General features: G+C 40.3%; 2 protein-coding genes and 1 long non-coding RNA gene across 9 annotated transcripts in view; 1 reads left to right on the top strand and 2 right to left on the bottom strand.

Moving 5' to 3' along the window:
- GNPTAB (N-acetylglucosamine-1-phosphate transferase subunits alpha and beta) overlaps positions 1–6,142 on the bottom strand; it is a 39,898-nt gene extending 33,756 nt beyond the window's left edge. Inside the window, exons 1-2 of one of the 2 annotated variants that reach the window (XM_031589749.2) lie at positions 5,945–6,142; positions 1,931–2,016 (exon numbers count right to left, since the gene is read on the bottom strand). In XM_031589749.2, the coding sequence (XP_031445609.2) occupies positions 1,931–2,016; positions 5,945–6,061 (203 nt within the window). In that variant the 5' untranslated portion in view covers positions 6,062–6,142. The remainder of the gene's footprint in view (positions 1–1,930; positions 2,017–5,944) is intronic. The other variant, XM_031589748.2, reaches the window with a different exon arrangement.
- A 4,087-nt stretch (positions 6,143–10,229) lies between these two features.
- On the bottom strand, positions 10,230–17,534 carry LOC149919634 (uncharacterized). Its single transcript, XR_016468204.1, has 3 exons — positions 16,873–17,534; positions 13,893–14,040; positions 10,230–11,142 (listed from the first exon to the last, which is right to left on the bottom strand). It is a non-coding gene; the product is annotated as an uncharacterized LOC149919634 (long non-coding RNA).
- Positions 17,535–17,629: 95 nt separating this feature from the next.
- DRAM1 (DNA damage regulated autophagy modulator 1) overlaps positions 17,630–21,488 on the top strand; it is a 34,121-nt gene continuing 30,262 nt past the window's right edge. For all 6 annotated transcript variants that reach the window (XM_090143806.1, XM_090143792.1, XM_090143811.1 and 3 more), the window contains exon 1: positions 17,630–17,946. In XM_090143806.1, the coding sequence (XP_089999932.1) occupies positions 17,789–17,946 (158 nt within the window). In that variant the 5' untranslated portion in view covers positions 17,630–17,788. The remainder of the gene's footprint in view (positions 17,947–21,488) is intronic.

Raw genomic sequence — 21,488 nt, 5'->3', positions numbered from 1 at the left:
TTTCTGTACAATAGCAAATATAACTATGTAATTCTCTACACTCAATTTGTAGCACTGAATAACAGCTCTGAATTAACCCTTGTGTGGCAAGCTTCATTAGCAAAGGCTCTAGAGATAATTTTAAAAAAGCTACCAAAATAAGTGATTTGCTTGCAGATCCATTAGCTTATTTGTTTACAATTTGTCTGAATACTTAGAAAAAAAATTTAATGCATTTTAAAATGAAATTAGCATCCATTTTTGAGAAAAGTAGTGGCTATCAAACATAATAATAAAAAATATACACAATTAGTTTGTTGCTCCTAATTAACACTGCTCCCAATTAGAATCAGTAGCAGTGAAATGAATTCATCTTCTCAAAGCTTTCTGATTTATTTCAATGCCTCTAAAAAAAAAAAAAAAACAAACAAACAAAAAAAAACATTGAGATTTCAAGGATTTTTATCTTTTTCAGATCCTCCCTTACACTTTTCCCTTTCCAAAAATGTCCCTACTTCTACACACAAATCAAAAAGCATGACTAGGATCTGAAGATGAAGCCAGAGCTGTCATCTCTTGCGGTAGGAACAGGAAACTCACTGTGTGCTGTCTGCAGGTCTGTGCACCTGCCAGGACACATTTTCCATCTCAGTGATGTTTGCATATGTAGGAGAGCCACGCTTGCAGCAGAGATTAGAGCCAGAAGACAAAGCCTCATTGTCTCAGTGTCCACAGTTGCTGAAAGAGTACAGCAGCCTCTGGATCTCTCCCAGGCCACCATATTGTGATCTCAAACCTTGCTGAACCTCTTTTAAGAACATGTATAGCCCAGCTACGCCCTTAAGCTCTCCACTGTAAGCTTTCACCAGAAGTCAACTCTAACTAAGGAATGCTTTACACATCCAAAAAGAAATATGACAGTACACCCTAGAAATGGAAGTTAACTATTTCTACACCGTGACAGTACAATCTTATAAAAACATTAATTAATTAGCACAAAGGCAGCATTTTAGTACAGACAAGAACAAACACACTTTCATTTCAACTCTGCAGAAAGATGTATACACAAAGCTAATGATCTGTATGAGCTGTATCACTCTCTCTTCATCTGCCTTTCTTTGGAAATTAGGAGAGAGAAGTCAGATGAGGTTATAGAAGTGAGTAGTATTCACAAATATAATGTAACACACATTTAAGGAATTATCCTGCACCTACTCACTCAAGCATGACAAACCGATCTGATCATTTCTGCTGTCCCATGATTCAACAAACCTTAATGCAGATTAAACATCTGCTTTCAGGGCTTTTTCCAGTCAAGTGCATCAGTGTTTCAAGATTCAGATGACAACTTGTTAGTAGCTTCTTCCACCTACCAATTCACAGTCCACTGACTTCCTGAGCAACAGATCCCACAACTACTCAGACACAAACTCAGAAACCACAAGAAGCTACTTAACAGTTAGCAAAACTGAAGCAAATGACCCATCTGACTTGGTTTCCAATCTGCTGTGGGTGACTTCAATGTGTTTAGCTTTAAAATGCTGCTTCTTGTTAGCTTTGTGACTTTTTTACTAAATAACATCTTTTTTGAGATGTCGTGGAAAACTCAAAATAAGTTCCTGTCTTAATATGGAAAATATATCATATTTCCCCTTCACTGTTAACATTGTTGTCATTTTGCTGTTTCCTTACAGACTGGATGAATTAAATGTACTTAAGATTTATATATCTATGATTAGAAATGCCAAATTCCAGACTTTCACAATGGGATATTAAGCACTAACTCACAATTTTGGAACCTCTACGTTAGTAATTCATTACTCATACAATTGCCCATACAAAAAAAGTCACACTCAACAATTACTTACTTTAACTAGAATAATTGATTTAAATATTTGAGAAATCATTCAACAGTAAAACATACAATATTCCAACTGCAAATAAAGCTCACCGATTCTGAAACGATTTGCCCGCAACGTTGTCTCTGTATGAATCAAACATAACATGATACTGATCTCTACTCCACTCCAACACAACCTGTAAAGAAAAAAAGATATAAACAACTATATATGTTACCAACTTCTAAAATTAGGCATTTATTTCTGAAATGATCAAGCATGACTAATTTCATTCAAGCTGATCTCTGTATTAATGCACATGTGACCAGAAATGAATCCAACCTAAGTTATTACACTGAGGTAGGAATCAGGTGCAGAACTTACAGCACACTTGATTTAAACAAGCTTAGTTTTTATTCCTGCAAGGAAGGGCTCCATGTTTTTTGGATGTAGTTTTTAAGTTACTATTTGTTTTGATCACCTCCCCCTTGCCTCTTACCATTTCAAAACACAGCAACTTCTCAAAACTGAGATCTTAAAGAAATATGATTGAAAGCAAGCAAGAGCCACCTCCTCACCTTGCACGAATTTCATGGTCTTCCTTTCTATTCTCACACCTCTGAAATCTGACCTTTGAAAACAAACAGTCAGGCCAGGACAAATCAAATTATGCAGATTAACCCAGGCACAAACAAAGTCAGTTGCTGTTTCCCAATGCAGGTGATGGCTTACACGGCAGCCCAGCTCATGCAGCAGCTCAGTGTTTCTGTGGGCTGCAAACTTCCCTCCCCCTGTGTTTCTGCCCCCCTTTAACTTGACACTGGATTTCACCCAGTCCTACAGTGAGCCAAGTCACAGAGATGGACCACTACTTTGAGATTAAAAAATAAATAAATTCAAAAAAAAAATAAAGATTTTACTCTGAAACAAACTTTCTATATCTTTTGCAGCAGAAGATTAACTTTAAAAACTACAGCATCATCTCACAATATTTACAAGAGATAAAAAGGTAGGGGTTTATTTTATCTGATAATGTACCTAAAGATATGCACTGAGAGGGGGGATGGGACACCACCAGATAATGATAGTATTACTTTTCACTACTAGCCTGGATTCAAGTAGCACTACTCCTTATTTCTTATGGCAACTATGAAACACACCGCTTCTCTAAAATAGCACTGAAGCCCATAATTTTTGAGGCTACATCCCTCCATTTTAAGAAGACGAGTCTCTATACCCTTACGCCTGCTGAGGTAAATTAAAGAGTTCTAAAACATATGCAGGACAGGGAAGCCTTATCACATGCCAGTGACAATCAAAATTATTTCCAATGCTGCACACAGTCTCACTGCAATCACAGTCACATCTGTACAATCTCGTTCCTCCTAGACAAAGGACAATGTGATTTGCAAGCTGAGCAAAAATACCTACTTCCTTAAATATGGAAAACATCATTACACTTCTTCACACTCGAGTCATTCTGTCCTTTTGCCAAATAATTACTTTAAAACCATACACACTGAAAGCTATCTAGACATAAACATTTGTAATTATGGTTAATTATGGATTGACGCACACTGACCTGCTCCTGGAAGAAGTACAGAAGTATTTGAGTAAAATAATGTTTTGTTGTACTGTTCTCCACTAGAGTGACAATTAACCATTCCAACATTTATTTTTCTCTATTTGTGCAACTATACTAAGAAAGAACCACAGCAGCTCTCTTTAGATAGACGTCTATTAGAAAATATGCAACATCTTATCTGATACATTCTTTTTCTCTACTCTTTGCTTTGCACTGTGTTAGCACCTGAAGGCCTCTTTGCTTCAACTTTACGTACAGATATATAAAGCCACTAAAGAATAACATCACAAAAAAAAAAAAAAGAAAAGAAAAATGAAGATAGCCCTAATTAGGAGATACTGTATCAGCTCTGTGATAACAATGGCTCCCTTGTTCCAACTGAAAAACATTTTACAAATGAGTGATCAATGGAAGGTCAGCTACAAGTTGTTTGTAGGCAAACTGTCGTGAAACACCAAAGTTTAACTTATGACCAGGCTACAGCATTGTCTGAGGCCTGGCTATCCTGTACATTGTAGCTCCCAAATCATGCTTAAATGCACTGTTATTTCCCTGGGCTAACCTTTTTCTTGAAATGATTTTCATCTTTGAGGCTTTGAGGCTGTTAGGATATTATTCCCAATCTCAGTGTTTTTTGCTGTCATCATTTACTTTTATGTCAGTACTCACACAAATATCAAAATGACACCAAACAAGCACATCTAGTTTTGCTCACTGGAACAAAAAAACTGATTCTGAGAGTGCAGCGGGAAAAAAAGGAACTGCATACTCTGGTCAGATAACGGAGTCTGAAACATATTACTGCATGCCCTTGAGAAGTCCCACAGAACATTTAAAAACAGTTCATCTGGTAATTACTAGAAAGATGTCTTGGTTTCATGCATAAAATTCTTACATATACTGAGGAAGCTACTGCCTAGCAGACCGTACTAAAGAACAGAAATGCTTTCTATTCTTAGTATAGTTACCAGAGGAGGTCTAATAGTGTTTTATTCTCAGCAGCTCAGTCTACCGAATCCTTTAACTACCACTATTTGCCAAAACAGGAACATTTTAAAACATAAATAGCAAAATGCATGCAAACATCTCTTACTGACTCTTTTATTAAAAATGACAACAAAGGAGATTGTGGGTTTTTTTTTTTTTTTTTTTTTTTCTATGCTGACATTTGGTTTGTTATTTTTGCGGGACAGGAGTAGGAGTGTATTTGCAGAGTCCCATTAGAAGAATTCTGGTCAGCTGGCTTTTTTTCTTAAGTTACAGTTTTGAAAATTTATGTACACATACATGTATTTGCCAGTGATTTGTTTGCTGCCTAAATAGTACCTAGGATTTCTGAATAGTTCTGATAGTAACACGGCTGGAAGTAGAAAGCTAAGATTTGGTAGGAAAACATCTAATTAGTGGGTTTGATACTCAGCAAAATCAGCCATAACTTGGACAAGGAACTGAAGTGGTTCTCAGAAACACTAGCTTGTCTGAAGTCCTCATTCTAAAGAAAATTAAAGGCTTATTCGAAGTTTAACAGCACCAAGAGATATACCTCAATCAGCTTCAAGACCAATTTGACAATTATAAACAAATGGATGGCTGAAAGTATCACATCATTAACTCACTCCTGGTTTCAAAGCGTTTCAGGAATTTCTGAAGGCTGCAAGACAGCAAACAGGGAGCACAGCCAGATAAAACTGCAAGTTCTGACTGAAACTGCACTTTTGACTGTGTGCCACTGCAGACTCTCAGATAACGCCATCCTCGGCTCTTCTCTTTCCTTAAGTGCGAAAGAGCGGATCAAAACGAAACGGGTGATAAAAAGGAGAACCCAACGAACACACAACAGTGAGAGAACGTGCCTTCAGAAATCTTGGAATCAGGAAATACCAGTCTGCTTGCATGTGACACTGACCAAGCAAGCCGCATCCCATCACTTACAAAATTGTACTGAATAGCAAGAGGTGTAACACAGCCCAGAGCAGGCTGTATTAAATTCCTTAATCTCTGGAAGGGAAAAAGACCCCGTTGCTCCTGGTCACCACGTGAAGGCTCTGGAAGAGTCCCATCAGCCCGTTCAGAACCAGAATAACAGTACTGACAAACCCCCCGAGGGCAGCGCAGACAGCGGCACGGGTCACAGCAGCACACACCTGGCGCGCACAGCCTGTTCCCAGCTCCTCTCTGCCGGGGCAAGCCGGGGCTGCTAGAAACAATCTAACAACCTCGTCCGGGTCATTCAAAACTCGTATCGCAGCTGGAAGCGGCGGGGAGCGGCACGACTCCGCGAGGGCGGATTTCGCAGCCAGCAGCTCCAACAAGTGCGAGCAGCTTAAACCGGGCAGGGGGACGGACAGCCCCCAGCAGCTGCAGCCGCTTTTCCCTTCCACCGCTGCCGCTCCAAACACCTTCTCAGCACCGTGCATAGCACGCTCCCGATGGAGCCCCCGCTCCCCTGGAGGCGGCGCCCAGCCCGAAGGAGCCGCAGCGCGCCGCCAGCCCAGCCGCACGGGGAAAGGAACGCGGGAAGGGGCTGCCACGCCGTACTGACCTCCCCGAACTGCAGGGCGGAGACGATCATGAGGACGAGGCCACCGAGGCAGAGGCAGGGCCCATAGCGGTGAGACAGGCAGGTGTAGGTCTGGCGCTGCAGGAGCTTTAGCAGCATGGCCCGCCGGCCGCCGCCGCAGCCACCCGGCCAGGCGCGGCCCTGCGCGGTGCGGCCCGGCGCGGCCCGCCTCAGCGCGCTGCCATGCGCCTGGCCGGGCGGGCGGGTCCCGCCGCCGCCGACGGTCCCGCACCGCTTCCGGCAGCGCTACGGCGCCACCTGGCGGCGGGATCGGGCGGGCGGAGCAGGGATCACCTCTGACAGACGTCTCGTCAGCACTTCTGGTCACCAGAGCCAAGGAAGGAGAAGCCATCGGCATTCACGAGACTCTTATTTTGCCCTGCCCGGAGTAACAGCGCCTGTCCGTTTCCAGAATTTTGTCCTCGTGTGTTTACGTGGCTGTGCTGTGGGAGGACTGCACGCAGCTATCATTCTTCAGGATGCTGTCACAGCGTCATAGAATCATTGAGGTTGGAAAAGACCACTAAGATCATCGATCCCAACCATTAACCTGTCAGCCCCATGCACACTGACCACATCCCTCAGTGCCACATCCACACGGTTCTGGAACACCTCAGGGATGGTGACTCCAACACCGCCCTAGGCAGACTGTGCCACTGCAGCACCGCTCTTTTTGAGAAGAAATGTTTCCTAATACCCAACCTGAACCTCTTCTGGCTCAACTTAATGTCATTAGCTCTGTCTTATCACTGTTACGTGGCAGAAGAGGCCAACCCCCACCTCACCACATCCTCCTTTCAGGTCACTGTAGAGAGCTATGAGGTCTCCCCTGAGCCTTCTCTTCTTCAGACTGAATAACCCCAGTTCCTTCAGCAGCTTCTCATAGGACTTGTGCTCTAGACCCCTCACAGTTCCATTGCCCTTCTCCAGACAGTCCAGAGCCTCAATGTTTTATTGGAAAGGTTGAGTAAGGAAAGGACAAGATAAGGATTAACTCTTGTTTAGGAATGTAGATAAGCAGGATGTGTGGTCAGATATGAAAAGGGCATCTGGAAACTCTGTTGACACAAGGAATGGGTCAGGATCGGATCACTTCTGTCAGAGACAATGGGTCTTCTCCCATGCAAAGGAGACCCCCCCCCCCCCCCCCCACTGCTCAAGGCTGGGACCATATGTTGATAAGTCAGGAATGTAATGAATATGCATGTGAATACCACTGATTGTGTATTCGTTCGGCCTATATCTGTACCAAGCTTCTTCCTTATGGTGTGCAAGTTTGGAGGAGCTATCCCCCTTGCACCCAGCTTGGTGCTAAATGCTGAATAAAACATACCTGCTCTATAACCTAACTCTGGGTTATAGAGTTTGATTCCGTGAGTCAAGGTAAAAAAAAAAAAAAATCTCATTTACATTCAGAGTTTCACAGGTCATCCCATAGTGCTGTGCATCACATCCTTACTGCATGTTATAAAGTTTATTAAATATATTGTGCCCGCCATGGTAACTCACTCTTTCAGTATCAGTATGAAGAAGCTTCCAATCAAGATTTCATCGCCATGTTGCACTGCCAATATTTTCTCCTTATAAGTGTGTTCTTTCCTCGGTGTGCTGAAGTACTGCCCTGGAGGAAAGTAATCTTTAGTAACTTGCTGGTACTTCCCTTGCCTCTACCACCAGTTCAAGCACAGGGCTATTATTACTGGTAGGGAACACCTCACTGACACTGACTGCAGCATCTGTTTCTGGGCAAGCAAACTGAGGTTTTCCTTGAGAATTCATCCATGCGTTCTGGTTATGAAAACAAAAACATTAATTCTGGTCGATAATAGGAACATAAATACAGAAATTGACTAAAATGTGCTTAAGACATCAAGCCAGGAGACAGAACGTCAAAGTCACGTAGAATATAATTGAACAAAAACTGGAGGACTTCAAGGTGCATGGGAAGTGCTGAATCACAGCCTGAACCTCTGATTGATCACCTGAGGCAAGCAATGAGTCAGCCCTGGGAGCACCGGTGAAGGCAATTCACCTGTGCTGCTGGAAGGGGTGGAGCCTGGCTCCACCTCTCCTAGACCCCATTTAAGAGTTGACTACAGGCAGACAAGGATCTTTTCTGGAGATTCCTTCTTCAGAGTTTTGTAATGAGCCTAGGATGTGAGCAAGCATTCTATCTATTCTCTTTTGTTTAATAATCTGCTTAGCCAAACTCACTGATATATTCTGTAATTATAACATCTGTACATTCATTGATTATACAAAGGCCTGAAATAATAACTAGTACAGAGTGAGTGATGGTGCATTTACACAGACTACTACGTATTTCCATATAATGCTATGATAAAACCTTTTAGAGTCAAGTAACCTTCATAGAAGTTTGTGAAGTATCAGCCAAGGTATTCTTGCAGATACATGAACATAAATTGTATGGGTCATATACAAATGATGACGGAATTATCTGTAAAGTACTCATGTTTGAGTAATATGTATCTAAATTGAAATAAATAAATAAATCAGATCCTGCCTTCTGATGAGAACTAAAAGGGTTCAGTATGTTCACATTATATTAATGAAGATCAGAATGTAACTTAAACTGAATTCAGTGACGTCTCCACATGAAATAGAAAGAAAAAGATAAAAAAAGGGGGGGGGGGAAGAAGAGAAAAATGAATAGTAATGATAAAAAGAAACTAGGAAATCCATCCACATCAAAAAATCAGGTCAGGGACCGTACAACACTTAGTCTGTCTTTATTAACACGTTTCTAAAGGGGAAGGGCTTGGGTCAATTTTTTTTCACATTTTATCTAACTTATTGCTTAGATAGCTGTTCAGGTGACTATCTTGTTATTTTTGTCCAAGGATGGGTTACACAACTTTCTTATTCTTCCCCAGTTGCTCTACCAGATTAACCTATATATTCTGCTTGGAGCAATAAATTCCACTAGGTGTCAGGATAACTGAAAATTACAGGCTGCAATTATATTAAGCATATACTTAAGGGCCTTGCCAAATCACTACCTATGTAAATCCATGGACTCTTACTGTAATCTAGATAACTGTACTTGTATTTGTACTAATTTTAAGGTGCAGGTAGCATCACTTTAAGCAAAGTCACACCTGTCACTGAATATGAACTAACCTAACTAAGTCAAATCATTATAAAACGTATTTCATCTTGCTTCTACTTCTCTGTAAGGGAGGTTGTGGAGTCTCCTTCTCTGGAGATATTCAAGACCCGCCTGGACGCCTACCTGTGTGACCTGGTGTAGGGATCCTGCTTTGGCAGGGGGGTTGGACTCGATGATCTCTGGAGGTCCCTTCCAACCCCTACGATTCTGTGATTCTGTAAGTTGCCTTCATTGTCTTCTACGTCTTAGACCTCAGCAAGCTCTCTGAATTCTGTAGTTAGGCCTTGTTTTCAAGAGAGGGGTAAAACCTATTTTCAAAAGGAAGTGCTTGTTCTTTTAAATGAGACTGGAGATCCTGTAAGCCTTGAGATGTTGCTGCTCTTCCTTATTTCTACCCTGGGAAATTGGCAATCTACTGCTCACCTTTTTGTTCTCTTAAAATAACTCCACAGTACTTTAGTTTTTCTTCCCCAAATCTTTACGGTTTCCTTTACTGGAAAGGGAAGAAGAGTAAGAGCTTAACATGTGAGGCAATAATGTAATTATCTGTTGTTGAGACAGAGGACCAAGAACAATCAACTTAAACTGTTAAGCATCTCTGTTAGCCAAGAATAATATTCACTGCACGCTGCTCAAATCTTGCTCTAAAGAGAAGAGAATTAACATCCTCAAAGACCTTCAGTGTTCATCAGTGTATGATCTGTTCCACAAGCATGAATATATCTTGTAGCATCTTTCTAAAGTAACTGTTATTAAGCACTAAGGCAGAGATTAAATTCTGCAAGCTTCATGCCTTCTACTTTAAGACTAATTTTTCACAGTGCAGGAGCTAAGCAGACTTAGCTCTTAGACACTTCATTTACATTTGTGAACGCTCAGAACTGAGTGGTGTGCCAAATCAGACAACAAAAAATAAAGTACAGAATGGTGATGACTTACCCATAGAAAGCTTGTGTAAAGTGATTTGGCCATCATCATGTAAGTTTTGCATGATAGGCTAATTTATATTTGCTTATTGTAATTAGGCACCCATCACTTCTATTCCTGCCCCACTCACAACAGGCCTCTTGTTTTTTTAAAAAAAAAAAAAAGTGTACAGTTGTGAACAGGTTCACCCAATGCAGCTGAAGGATGGAGGGGAGAAAAAGTGGCCAGATATTTCACCTTTAACTCTGTTGTAATGCATGTGCTCAGGAAGCATTTAACTTGAGTTTCTGCATTCTTAACAGTGTTTCAGTGTAAATACTTTGTACAAATATTTTATTTCCTATATAAAACTACACTGTTAGCATATAGAACAGCAGTTGACTACACTGAACAGATCACATTCCACCTGCAGCCCTCCTACCCATCTCCTCACCGAAGCATATCAAGGTTTCTCTGCAACAGTTGCATGTTCATTTACCATATTAACATACTTAAGGACCCGCTCCTCTAGGAAGTTGTGTCTTTTTCTATGTTTCTGGGAATCAACAGAGGATGCCCTAGAGGGGTAGGCCTTAACAGCAGTCAAATCATACTGCTGAATTTGTCATTATTTTGAAGAGCTGCATTATTACTTTTTCTGGAAAGGAAATGAGAGATAATAGTAGGGTGTTCTAGGAATTCTCTCTGTTCTTCCCCCAAAATACATGTTAATATACTAATATACTAAATTTAATCATTAATGCTTCTGAAGCCCTCTTTAAAGCAGGAACCTTAGGCATTCTGGGATAAGTAGTTCAGTACAGCACAGTGAATTTTTTAGTATTACTATCTATCAAATACAGTGATAAAATCAACATCAGTCATTCAGGACATTACAGAGTAGAGTAACAGACACTGGTCTGTATTCTTTCATTCAGCAGGATCCCATTTTGACTCACTGTTTACAGAGATCTTTGTCTTTGATAAGACTCATTCCCTCAGAGATCACCACCCAGAGGTCAGCATCAGTTTCTGGAAGATGACTTTCAACCTTGATGTTGTACCTTGTAGTGGATTATCTCTGAATTAGTCTGTAGCTCCATGAGTGTTTGGTTAACTGCACCTAGTGAGTTTTCACTCAATACTGAAAAAAAAAAAAAAAAAAAAAAAAAAGTTTAAATTTGAAAATCCTGCTGAGGAGAGGCTGCATTGCTCTCTAGAGCTACTTGAAAGGACACCGCAGTGAGGAGGGTGTTGATCTCTTTCCTCAGCTGACCAGTAATAGTGATGCTATTGCACTTTTACTGAACAGGAGCAATTCTCCTATTTTTTTTCATATTCTTTCTGATCTCATTAGAGTTGCTAGAAAAGATAAGAGTCTTGTTGTGCCAGAGAAGTTTTAGACTGCACATCAGGAAGAATTTACTCATGGAGAAGAGTGGTTAGATATTGGAGTAGGCTGAACTTGGAAAAAAAGAAATGGAGTTTTCATGCTTGGAGGTATTTAAGAAATGAGTACATATGGTACTGGGGGATGTGGTCTAGGGATGGGACTCAGAAGGTCAAGTTGATTATTGGAATTAATGATCTTTAAGGTCTTTTCCAACCTAGATAATTCTGAGATGCTACAATCTTTTCTTCATTTTCTCTAAGAATTGAATGACCTTTTCCTCAATCCACATTTTCTCACTCAAATAAGACAAAATGTTGCTCTGCTCCTTGAAGTTACTGCAGTGTCCATGCCCTAGGTACAAAGCTGAGCATTCACTGATGTCTCGTTACATAGATACCATTGTACTTTTACTGAAAAGGAACAATCCTCCTATCTTTATTTCATATTCTTTCTAGTCTCATCAGAGTTGCTATGGGGCACAAATCTTTGTTACTGAAGAGCCATGGAGGACATTGGCAGAGGCCAAATAAAGGTGAAGAATACAGTTTGTTACAACTGGAAAAAAAAAAAAAAAAAACCTTCTCAAAAGGGATCAGACAAAATATTTAGGTTTTGTGAAATTACGTTTTGTTAGCTTTGTATCAACTTGAAACAAACAGTTCAGTCATAAGGAGGTTTCATAATGTTACCCTGTATCTGATCTCTGTGGCTATTCTAGGCGTTCGTGTCAACAGACTCGAAAGAAGCTTATGAAAGGAGCAAACACTAAGGCCAACAATGTGCTGAGGAAGCTTGGTATAAACAGGAAGAAATAGCTGAAAATTCCAGATTTAGCAATATGCTGTGGTAGAGAAAGACCAATCAACATCCTGAAACTGGACAGATTTCAGTTCTGTATGAAAATAAGATCTGATTTTTTTGAGGGAGAAATTTTTGATAGTGTTTCCAACACCAATCAAATTCACTCAGTTTAGAATCTATTTTCTTTCATTCCTTTGCATCCTGACTGAACTCGAGGTGATGAATTTCATGACTTCCCTTCCTCTTTAGCAAACAACTGTGTTCTAAGCCATAGTCAGTTACTGTGCTCTAGTAAGAAACCTTCAAAGGCACTTCTCTTAGATGGCAAAGCTGTATAAAAAGATACCATTTTATTTTGAATGTCTGCCTTTCTCCTGAAAACATGTTGTTCACTTTTCCCTAAAAAATGCAGTGTTAAATTAAAATGCTAGCTACAAATTCACACACTACCTGCTTCAGGATTTTGACTACTACATCAGAGCGCAAAGCCACTGCAGAATGACTCATCTGCAGCTGAATAATCTCTCTCTCTTGCCACTGGTAGCCCACAGCTGTCTGCAGCTTGTGCTTTCCAGAAGCCAAAATTTACCCCATTAATGCCATTGTTTTGAAAACTATCACTTCAAATCTATAGAGCAAAAATAGGGACTAAATGAATTAAAAACACACCTTTTGAGATTTAGTCCAGAATTTCTGGAGAAGACTAAAACTTACCCAGTCTCAGTATTGCTGGGAGATATCAGTCCTACTGATACCAGACTACTGTCAGATAGAAAACAATACAAATACAACTCAAGAGTTACCTCTCCTAGTTCTTAATGGCCTTTGCAATAGTTTTGATGTCTGCTCTTCTTTGAGAGTGGAGAAGACTTCATCTGTTTTGTGGTTAGACGTCTGGTTAGATATAGAAGGCTAGCTAACCGTATAGGAAACCAAAACAAACTGAGCAATATAAAGTATATTTTCTCATCTTCAGTAGTACCTGACAACTATTTTAAAACTTACTGCTTGTCTGAAGTATTAATACAATATCATAAATGCCTCACAGCAGTGATTGCAGATATGCTTTAATTACTAAGAAGGTTGCAGAACTTTGACATGTGACTGAGAATGAAGGCTCGTGGTACCTCTTCCCAGCCTGAACTCTTCATAAAGCCTTCTGCAGAAGTCACAGGTAGTATCTCTGATTCATCCTGTAAATGTGCAATTCTGGCACAACCTGTGTCTGGTAACTTTTTTGCTTTTTCCAGCCATTAAAATTTTTACCATAGTGGTGCCCAGCTGCTGCACAACTCTTGCATCCTCCTTATCCTATTTAACCATCCATCGCTTTCCTTTAGAAAAGCAACAAACTTCCTTTTCTCCCTCTGTTCCCTGGAAAGATGTAGTTCTGCTTATGAGCAGCCATAAGTCTGTGAATCCCAAAGGATATGTTGTTGCAGAGGATCTCTCTAGATATCTGGACCTAGTTTCTTATACATGAGCCCCAGAAATAATCTCTAAGTTCAAAATGTGCAGACCTTGTTTTTGTATTCAAAATGTTTTAGAGCCTTTTGTTTCTCTTTTACTCTGGAAACACTCTCAAGTTTAAGGAAAAGGTGAAACCACAGGGAGATATATAGTGTTTCCAAATTTATTTGGGGTTTTTGAATGTCTGTGCATTACAGCCAGAGAATGCCTAGGACAGAACTTTAACTTACGTTTGAAAAGTACAGATGATGTCAGAAAAAAATCTCTTGGTTTTGCTGTAGTGTTTGCTAAAGGATTGTCAGGCATTGGTGGTAATTTTTAAGCATTCAGTGGTCAAGGCTGCTGAGATGCTAACAAACAGTTTTATTCCTTGTGCTTCTGCATGGGAAAAAAAAAACAAGATTTTGTAAATTAACCAAAGTACTTAGCTTCTCCTTTGTTCAAGCTGCAGACTTCCATTGCTGTCATGTTCTCATTTCACTTGCTCTTCCCTCTTCCAGCAACTTCTTTACCAAATTAGGGAAGAAGCTATTGTAACAATTTTCCACGGAATTTGTCTGAAAACTAACCAAAGTAATGGAGACCAACTTATCCAGGAAGGGAGTGACTTCTAAGAAAGTCTTGTGTTCCACATCACTTTACAACAAATGATCTTGAAATTAAAAACCGTAGACAGTATTTTCTCATTTTTATTTAGATCTCCTTCAAAATCTAAGTTAAGCTATGCTTCTCCGACACCTTTTTTTTTAATAACTCTCTTGTCTATGCAACTGACACAATTTAAGTTGCTGTTTATGAGCTATGTAAAAACAGATGAATGGGATGTATTCAGAACTTCTATCTTCCTTCTTTGACTCATTTAACTACAACAACCTGAATCTTTTGAGCTAGAGATCACTCTGATATCTACTACTTGCCCAAACACACTAATTTCCCAAGAACTGCCCTTAAGAGCGCAGCAGCTGTGCATGTGGACTTGTCAGGCAGCATGGAGTTTTAGATCACAAAGTGGAAGGACTGAAAGAAATTGGTATCAAGGCCATATAGATGGAACAAAGACCTCAGCAATGTCTATTTCAGCTCTCTCAGAGAAAATGAGGGCTATTTACAAGCCAGTCCAAATCCCTCTCAGTCCCTTTGTTTAAATACTAGAATGGATTCACAAGACAAGAATGGTCTGCATTTTACAGACAAATACCAGAGAAGTGAAGTATGCAAGTATTCAGTACTCTTTTTTTATTCTTTTTTTATCAATGTCTGAGTGAGATGCTTATATAGGTAGAAAATGTGACTGCCCAGCTGTTGCTTCAGTACCTGCCCCTTCAAGCCAGCCCTTCCATACAAGTTAGTTTTAGCTATGCAAGTTTCTGTCAGAAAGGGATTGCCTGCCAGTGACAAATAAATAGTTTACACACTTACCCACAAGGCAGTAAGTGTGCATTCAAGTAACAAGTACATTTTTGGGGGTCAAAATACAGTTATGGACTTTAAAAGTAGCAGAATAAGATGTTTAAAAATCATCATACAAAAAGGCCTCAAATTGGAGATGCTGAGGTAAAATTTATTCTAGGACAAAATATTTCAAAAAGCAAAGAGTGCTACTTAGGTGATAGAACAAAGACATGAACTTCTTACACTTTGCACTGAATATCCCTTATCTAACTTAGCTATTAGAAATTACTTGACTTTACTCAGAAGGTAATGTGATAAAGAAAATATTCTTCTATTTTTATCAATACTCATTATAGATGTAAATATTCAATGAATATAAAACCAATGGAAAAAAGACTGCAAATGAAATAGAAGTGGGTATGCTACTACCAGTAGTGTGGTCTATTTTAGATCTCTTACATGCTTTCAGCTCAAATGTTATTTGCACATCCTGTCTTTATTTTTCTAATAACTCTAATACAGTATTACTCTGACAAATGAAAATTTATGCCAATGTTTTACATATATTTAGGAAGTAATTCAATCATTTTGTTAAATCCAGAGCAGTAACATTAAAGACCATGTTTTCATGCTGGTGATGCTTTAACAAAATTTGTCCCAAGCACAATAAATTAAAATATATTCTCTGAAATACCATACTAATGTTCTCAAACACAGTAAATGTCTCCTCCTCAACTTTGTAAGTAACCTGTTTTTATTACTCCTTGCAACTGCTAATATCTTGTAAAGAACAATGTAAAAATGCCACTGACAAAAGCAATTCAAAGATCATCACTTACAAATTGTGCTCTTACTACTTCCTGCAATAAATGTATCACATGAGCAATAATAAATGTTTACATAGCAAAGTGCCTTTGCTAGTGATCATCAAATAGCAAGCTGCCACCTGCTTTCAGACCAAACAACGCCCGAGCACTGCAAGAAGTCATGTGAAGAATTTAAGTACTCAACTCTCACTTGAGAGTGAGTTATTTGCTACTTGCAGAAATGCAGCCAGTATAGTTTTGCAGAACAGGGGATGAAATGTTTGACATTTTTCCAATAGTGTCCGCTACAGTATTCACTGACATTTATGTGACTATGGATCTATAAAGAACCAAAATGATATACAGTTATTGATGAAAAAAAGATCTTGTTTCTTTTCCGTAACTAAAGAAAACCTCAATACATTTCTGCTGTCTAATACATGGACAATGCATTTCTGTTGTCTGACACACACTCACTGTACCAGAGTCTGGATATAGTGCCTGAATAGTATTCTTTTGTTTCAAGGGACAAAACAAAGTTACCTGTCATAGAGGGTAACACAAAGCTTAATAGCAATGCATGTTAAGGCAGCTCAAATATTAGTTTCAGCCCATTATTATTATTATTATTATTATTATTATTTGCATTTGTAACTTAAAAGGAAACAAACACATCATAAGACAGTTTCTGCTACTTGCAATTACTGAGATAGATGAGCTATGGAAAGATTAATTTTTTTTTTACCTTATTTTCTTAAGCCCTTGTTTTTCCTACATCTAAAACACCTCCTGCAGAGCAGTATGGAACTAGCCACCATGAAAATGGATGAGCTTTATTTTGTGTGTGTGAAAGTGCTCCAGCATAATCATGGAGTATGAATGAATTATTAGACTCAAGTTACACCTTTAAGAATATGAGTAGAATGCTATTCCAAAAGGCACTCGACACGCCTTCAACACATCCACAGTCTTAACTGTAAAGCAGTTTGTGCCATTACTTCTTTGTACTTACATCCAGATATGCTGTCCTAAGCATCTTGGTTCCTTGTGTCTCTGAAGGTTGGGGGAGTACTGAGCTTCTGCGTTACGATGCTTTCAGTATAGGGAACTTCAGAGAATCACAGAGTGGCCCGGGTTGGAAGGGTCCTCAAGGATCATGAATCTCCAACCCTCCTGCCACAGGCAGTGCCACCAACCTCTCCATTTAATACTCAGCAGGCTGGCCAGGGCCCCACCCAACCTGGCCTTGAACACCTCCAGGGATGGGGCATCTACAGCCTCTCTGGGCAACTTCTGCTGAAAGTGGAATTCAGATGAGATTTTAAAGGAGATGGAAGAGATGGGTTATAAAGCTACAGAACCACAGCGTGCACTGAGGTGGAAGGGACCCGCAGGGACCACTGAGTCCAGCTGCTGGCTCCACACAGCACCACCCACACTCACCTTTGGGAACAGTGACCGTGCGTACGGGTGTTAGTCCTGAATGCAGAAAAAGGGAAAAATTAAAGCAAACAGAAATAAACTTGAATAGTTGTTCACAGCTTTGGCTTCAACCAAAGCGAGCACATGGAACAGCGTGAGCTGGGATTAAACTCCACTCCCCTCTCAGCGTGTGAAAAAGTGAAACCCCAGACGTGTGCAAACGGAGTTTTGAACGTGTGGGAGTGGGAGGGAGGGGGAGAGGAGCGCTCCAAACCCACACCTCAAAACCCACGGCCTCCTGCCACCCGTTGGCCGCTGTCGGCCGTTAGCCGGGCGGGGCGGCACCGTCGGCGTGGAGCGCTGAGGAAAACGAAAGCGATAAGGGCAGGCTGCGAGCGGCGGGGAGGGGATCCCCCGAGCGAACTGGAGGCGGAAAACACGCTTGAGACGGGAGGGTGGGGCCGGCCCGAGGTGGCCTCGGTGACTCCCCGCGGCTGTGGGCTCCGATGCCCGGGGCCGGGCGGCAGCGGGAGATGCTGTGCTTTATGCCCGGGGTGGCTGTCGTGCCCGCGCTGCTCGTCGGTTGGTCCTCGGCCGCCTTCATTATCTCCTACGTGATCGCCGTGCTGGCTGGTCACGTCGAGCCGCTCGTCCCCTACATCAGGTGAGGAAGGTCGGGGTTGCTGGGGCGCTGGGCTCAGCGGGCAGAACAGTGCTTCACATGCGCTGCCCCCTCACATCCTGACCACTCGGAGCCACGGGATCTACATGCTGGCAGATGTGCAAAAAAGGGTCTGGAAGAGGTTCTGGCTTGAGCCGAGGTGTGGTGCTGGCCTGATCCTGGGGAAACTGATGCTGAATGCTCTGTACTAAGTTGTGTAAATGCAGCATTTTGTTTTGTTTTGTTTTGCTTGGTTTTTCGTTTGAAAAACTCCAGAACTGGTCCAAAGTGCAACAGATGATGATGTGACTTGTAGAGACACAAGTGGCTTGTTTAGGAAACAAAAGTAGGCATTTTAAAAATAGCACCATAGGAGCAATGTATGTAGAAGACTAACCAGGAAATGAGTGGTTGTCCAGAGAAGGGCAATGGAGCTGTGCGGGGTCTGGAGCACAAGTCTGATGGGGAGTGGCTGAGGGAACTGGGGTTGTTTTGTCTGGAGAAGAGCAGCTCAGGGCAGACTATTCTACAACGACCTGAAAGTTTGTGGCGAGGTGGGAGTTGGCCTCGTCTCCAACATAACAGTGATAGGACAGAGGTAGTGGTCTTAAGTTGCACCAGAGGAGGTTCAGATTGGATATTAGGAAATATTTCTTCTCAGAAAGAGTGGTGCTGCAGTGGCACAGGCTGCCCAGGGAGGTGGTGGAGTCACCATCCCTGGAGGTGTTCCAGAACCGTGTGGATGTGGCACTGAGGGACGTGGGCAGTGGACACTGGGGAGGGAGGGGGGGGATGGGGATGGGCTGTTGGTTGGACTAGGTAATCTTAATGGTCTTTTCCAACCTTAGTTATTCTATGATTCTGTGGTTCTATTCTATGACCAGTATGTTCTTTCTAATATCTTGTCTCCTAGTCAGTCTAGATACTAAAAAAAATTCTTTACCATGAGGGTGATCAAACACTGAAACAGGCTTTGCAGCAAGGTGGTGGATGTCCCATGCCTGCCAATATTCAAGAGGTATTTGGATACTGCTAGCTTGGTTAGCCCTGAAGTGATCAGACTGTTGGACTCAATGATCGTTGTCAATCCCTTCAATTGCACTTTTCTGTTCTACTTCATTCCATTCAATTTCATTCTAGATTTAGAATAGATGTTAGGGTTATATTTTTCACTGACAGGGTGGTGAGGCACTGGCACAGGCTGCCCAGAGAAGTTGTGGATGCTCCATTCCTGTAGGCACCCAACACTGGGTTGGCTGGGGCATTGGGCAACCTGATTGAGAGGTTTGCAACCCTCTCCATGGAAGAGAGTTGGAACTAGATGATCATTGAGGTCCCTTCCAACTCAAGCCATTCTATTATTCTGATTCATTCAATTCCTTTCCATTCTATTCAGTTCCATTCCGTCTCATTGTCTTAGTCATTGAAGCACAGTTTCATATAAATCATTGCTTATATATAGTTAACACTTAAATTCAAATAGGGAAATTACTAGCATTTGTCTCTTAACAGAGTAATGGTGAGACAGAAATCTGAGAATGGTTTTTGATATCTAAAGAAGCTTTTCAATTTCATGTTTCAAAGTAAATCTATGCCGAATTCTTTGACAGAATCTATGAACACATGCAATTTTGTAAGACTCCTAACCTGAGTTGTACATACATTTAAATTTGCTTGAAAGTTAAGTCTGTGAACCTAAGCAAGTTAGATGGTGCAACACACTGCAACCCACAAGAAAGTCGAGCTTCATTCAAACTGAGGCAAAGAAAATTGAGCTTCATGCTTATGTCATCCTTCTTAGGATCATCTACTTAAATAAAGCTCTTAGAAAGCCTTGTTCCTGTACATGCAAATATCATCTATAGTCTCAACAATCATAGTCACAGTTCCACTCTCCTCTGATTATATACAGTTTTACTGGCACAAAAAATGCAATTTATCCTATGTTATCCAAGAAAAATAAACCATTTGGTGTAACTGTGTCTACACTCAGTACATGGTTTGTGCTTGGAAAGACTTTGAGGTTTTATAATAAGAAATTTGACAAATAGTGTTTCCTATTGTGGCAGAATATGCCAAGTCCTTGAGTAAAACATGAGTGAATAGGGCATATTTTATGTATAATTGTACATACAGTTAAGTTTTTGACAGCAAAGACATGTTGCTTGTGTGATTCTTTTTAAAGTTGCAGATCAAACCAAGAAGTCACAGATGTAAAACTGTGATGAAGGTATCACAACTAACTGCCATAGTTAATTAAAAAAAAAGCCATGTGCAGGTAATACCTAACTAAAGAAAAATGAAACAAAACAGTACAAAACAAACACCTTAAGACATTCTTATCCTTTAGGTAAGGAATAACAATAAATATCCATATACCTTTAAAAAAAAAAAGCAAACAAGACAGTTAAGGCATTTTCAGTAACAAACAAACAAACAAACAAAAAAATGCAATAGTTCAGGCCATCTGCATTATCTAGCAAAAAAGTCTTTTTTTGAGAGAGAGCTGTTTTTTTATTTTAATAGCTTTTAATACAACATTTTACTCAGGTTTTACATTGACTGTTGGTGAATTTTAAGTAGTTCTAAAAATGTATGGTCCAGGCGTAAAATCTTTGTAGAAGGTACACTTGGGAATACTATTATTCCTCCCATGTACTCAGGCCAATATTTATAGTTCATACACTTATTTTGCACATCATTGCTTTGGGCTGAAAATCTGAATCATGGGATTCAGTGGTTTAGTGAAACTTAGTGTGATAAAAAGAAAGAGGAAGAATGTTGCAAGATTTCAGTTGTGCAATATCTTAAATGAAATTGAATTTGCATGGGGAAATTCCTGTTGGACAAAGGAGACAAGTATTGACAATTTTCAGTTCAACATTTCTCAAATTCTTTAGATTCTTAAGTAACCTATGCATGCCTTCAGATAACTTGTTCACTGTATTTGTTAATCATGTGACAGCTGCCTCAATGAGAGGAAGACCACATTTACATTTGCCATTGAAACTGTGCCAGTGTCAGAATATAGTCTTTCTACCTTGAAATGTAAGTCTTCAGTTTGAAGTGAAATTGCTTATGATGTCTATACAGAGAATCTGATGATGATGATGAGTCTTTTGGCCCCAAAATATTTCTTCCCCATCTGCTCCATTTTCTCTTAAGTCTCTAGAAGACTGTTGGACTTGGAAGAATTTTGCTGCATGAGCTGGTGATTCAAATACTGTCATTTTCATACTACCTTTCTCATTTGTCCATGACTTGCTCACCTGTGCACAATTGCAAATAAATGAGCACAAGTTTTTGTTTCACGTGTGCCTTTTTCTTTCTTCCTTTTCTTTAAAAGACAGTTACTGTCACTGAATACTTCTACATTTTTTTCCAAAGTGACAGACCAGAAATAAAACAAAAATATATCTAAGTATTCATTTAGTTTTAGGGATACTTTTAGTTGAAAATAGGGCATTAGGAAGATTGTATATGTTCTAAATATATTGCAGATATGATATAATATTCTCAGTATGAAGTAGCTTGAAAGCATACTT

This window comes from Phasianus colchicus, chromosome 1, assembly GCF_987193195.1.
Source record: "Phasianus colchicus chromosome 1, bPhaCol1.hap1.1, whole genome shotgun sequence".
Lineage (NCBI taxonomy): Eukaryota > Metazoa > Chordata > Aves > Galliformes > Phasianidae > Phasianus > Phasianus colchicus.
The sequence above is the reverse complement of the archived record's forward strand: the minus strand, read 5'-3'. Positions and strand labels throughout refer to the sequence as shown.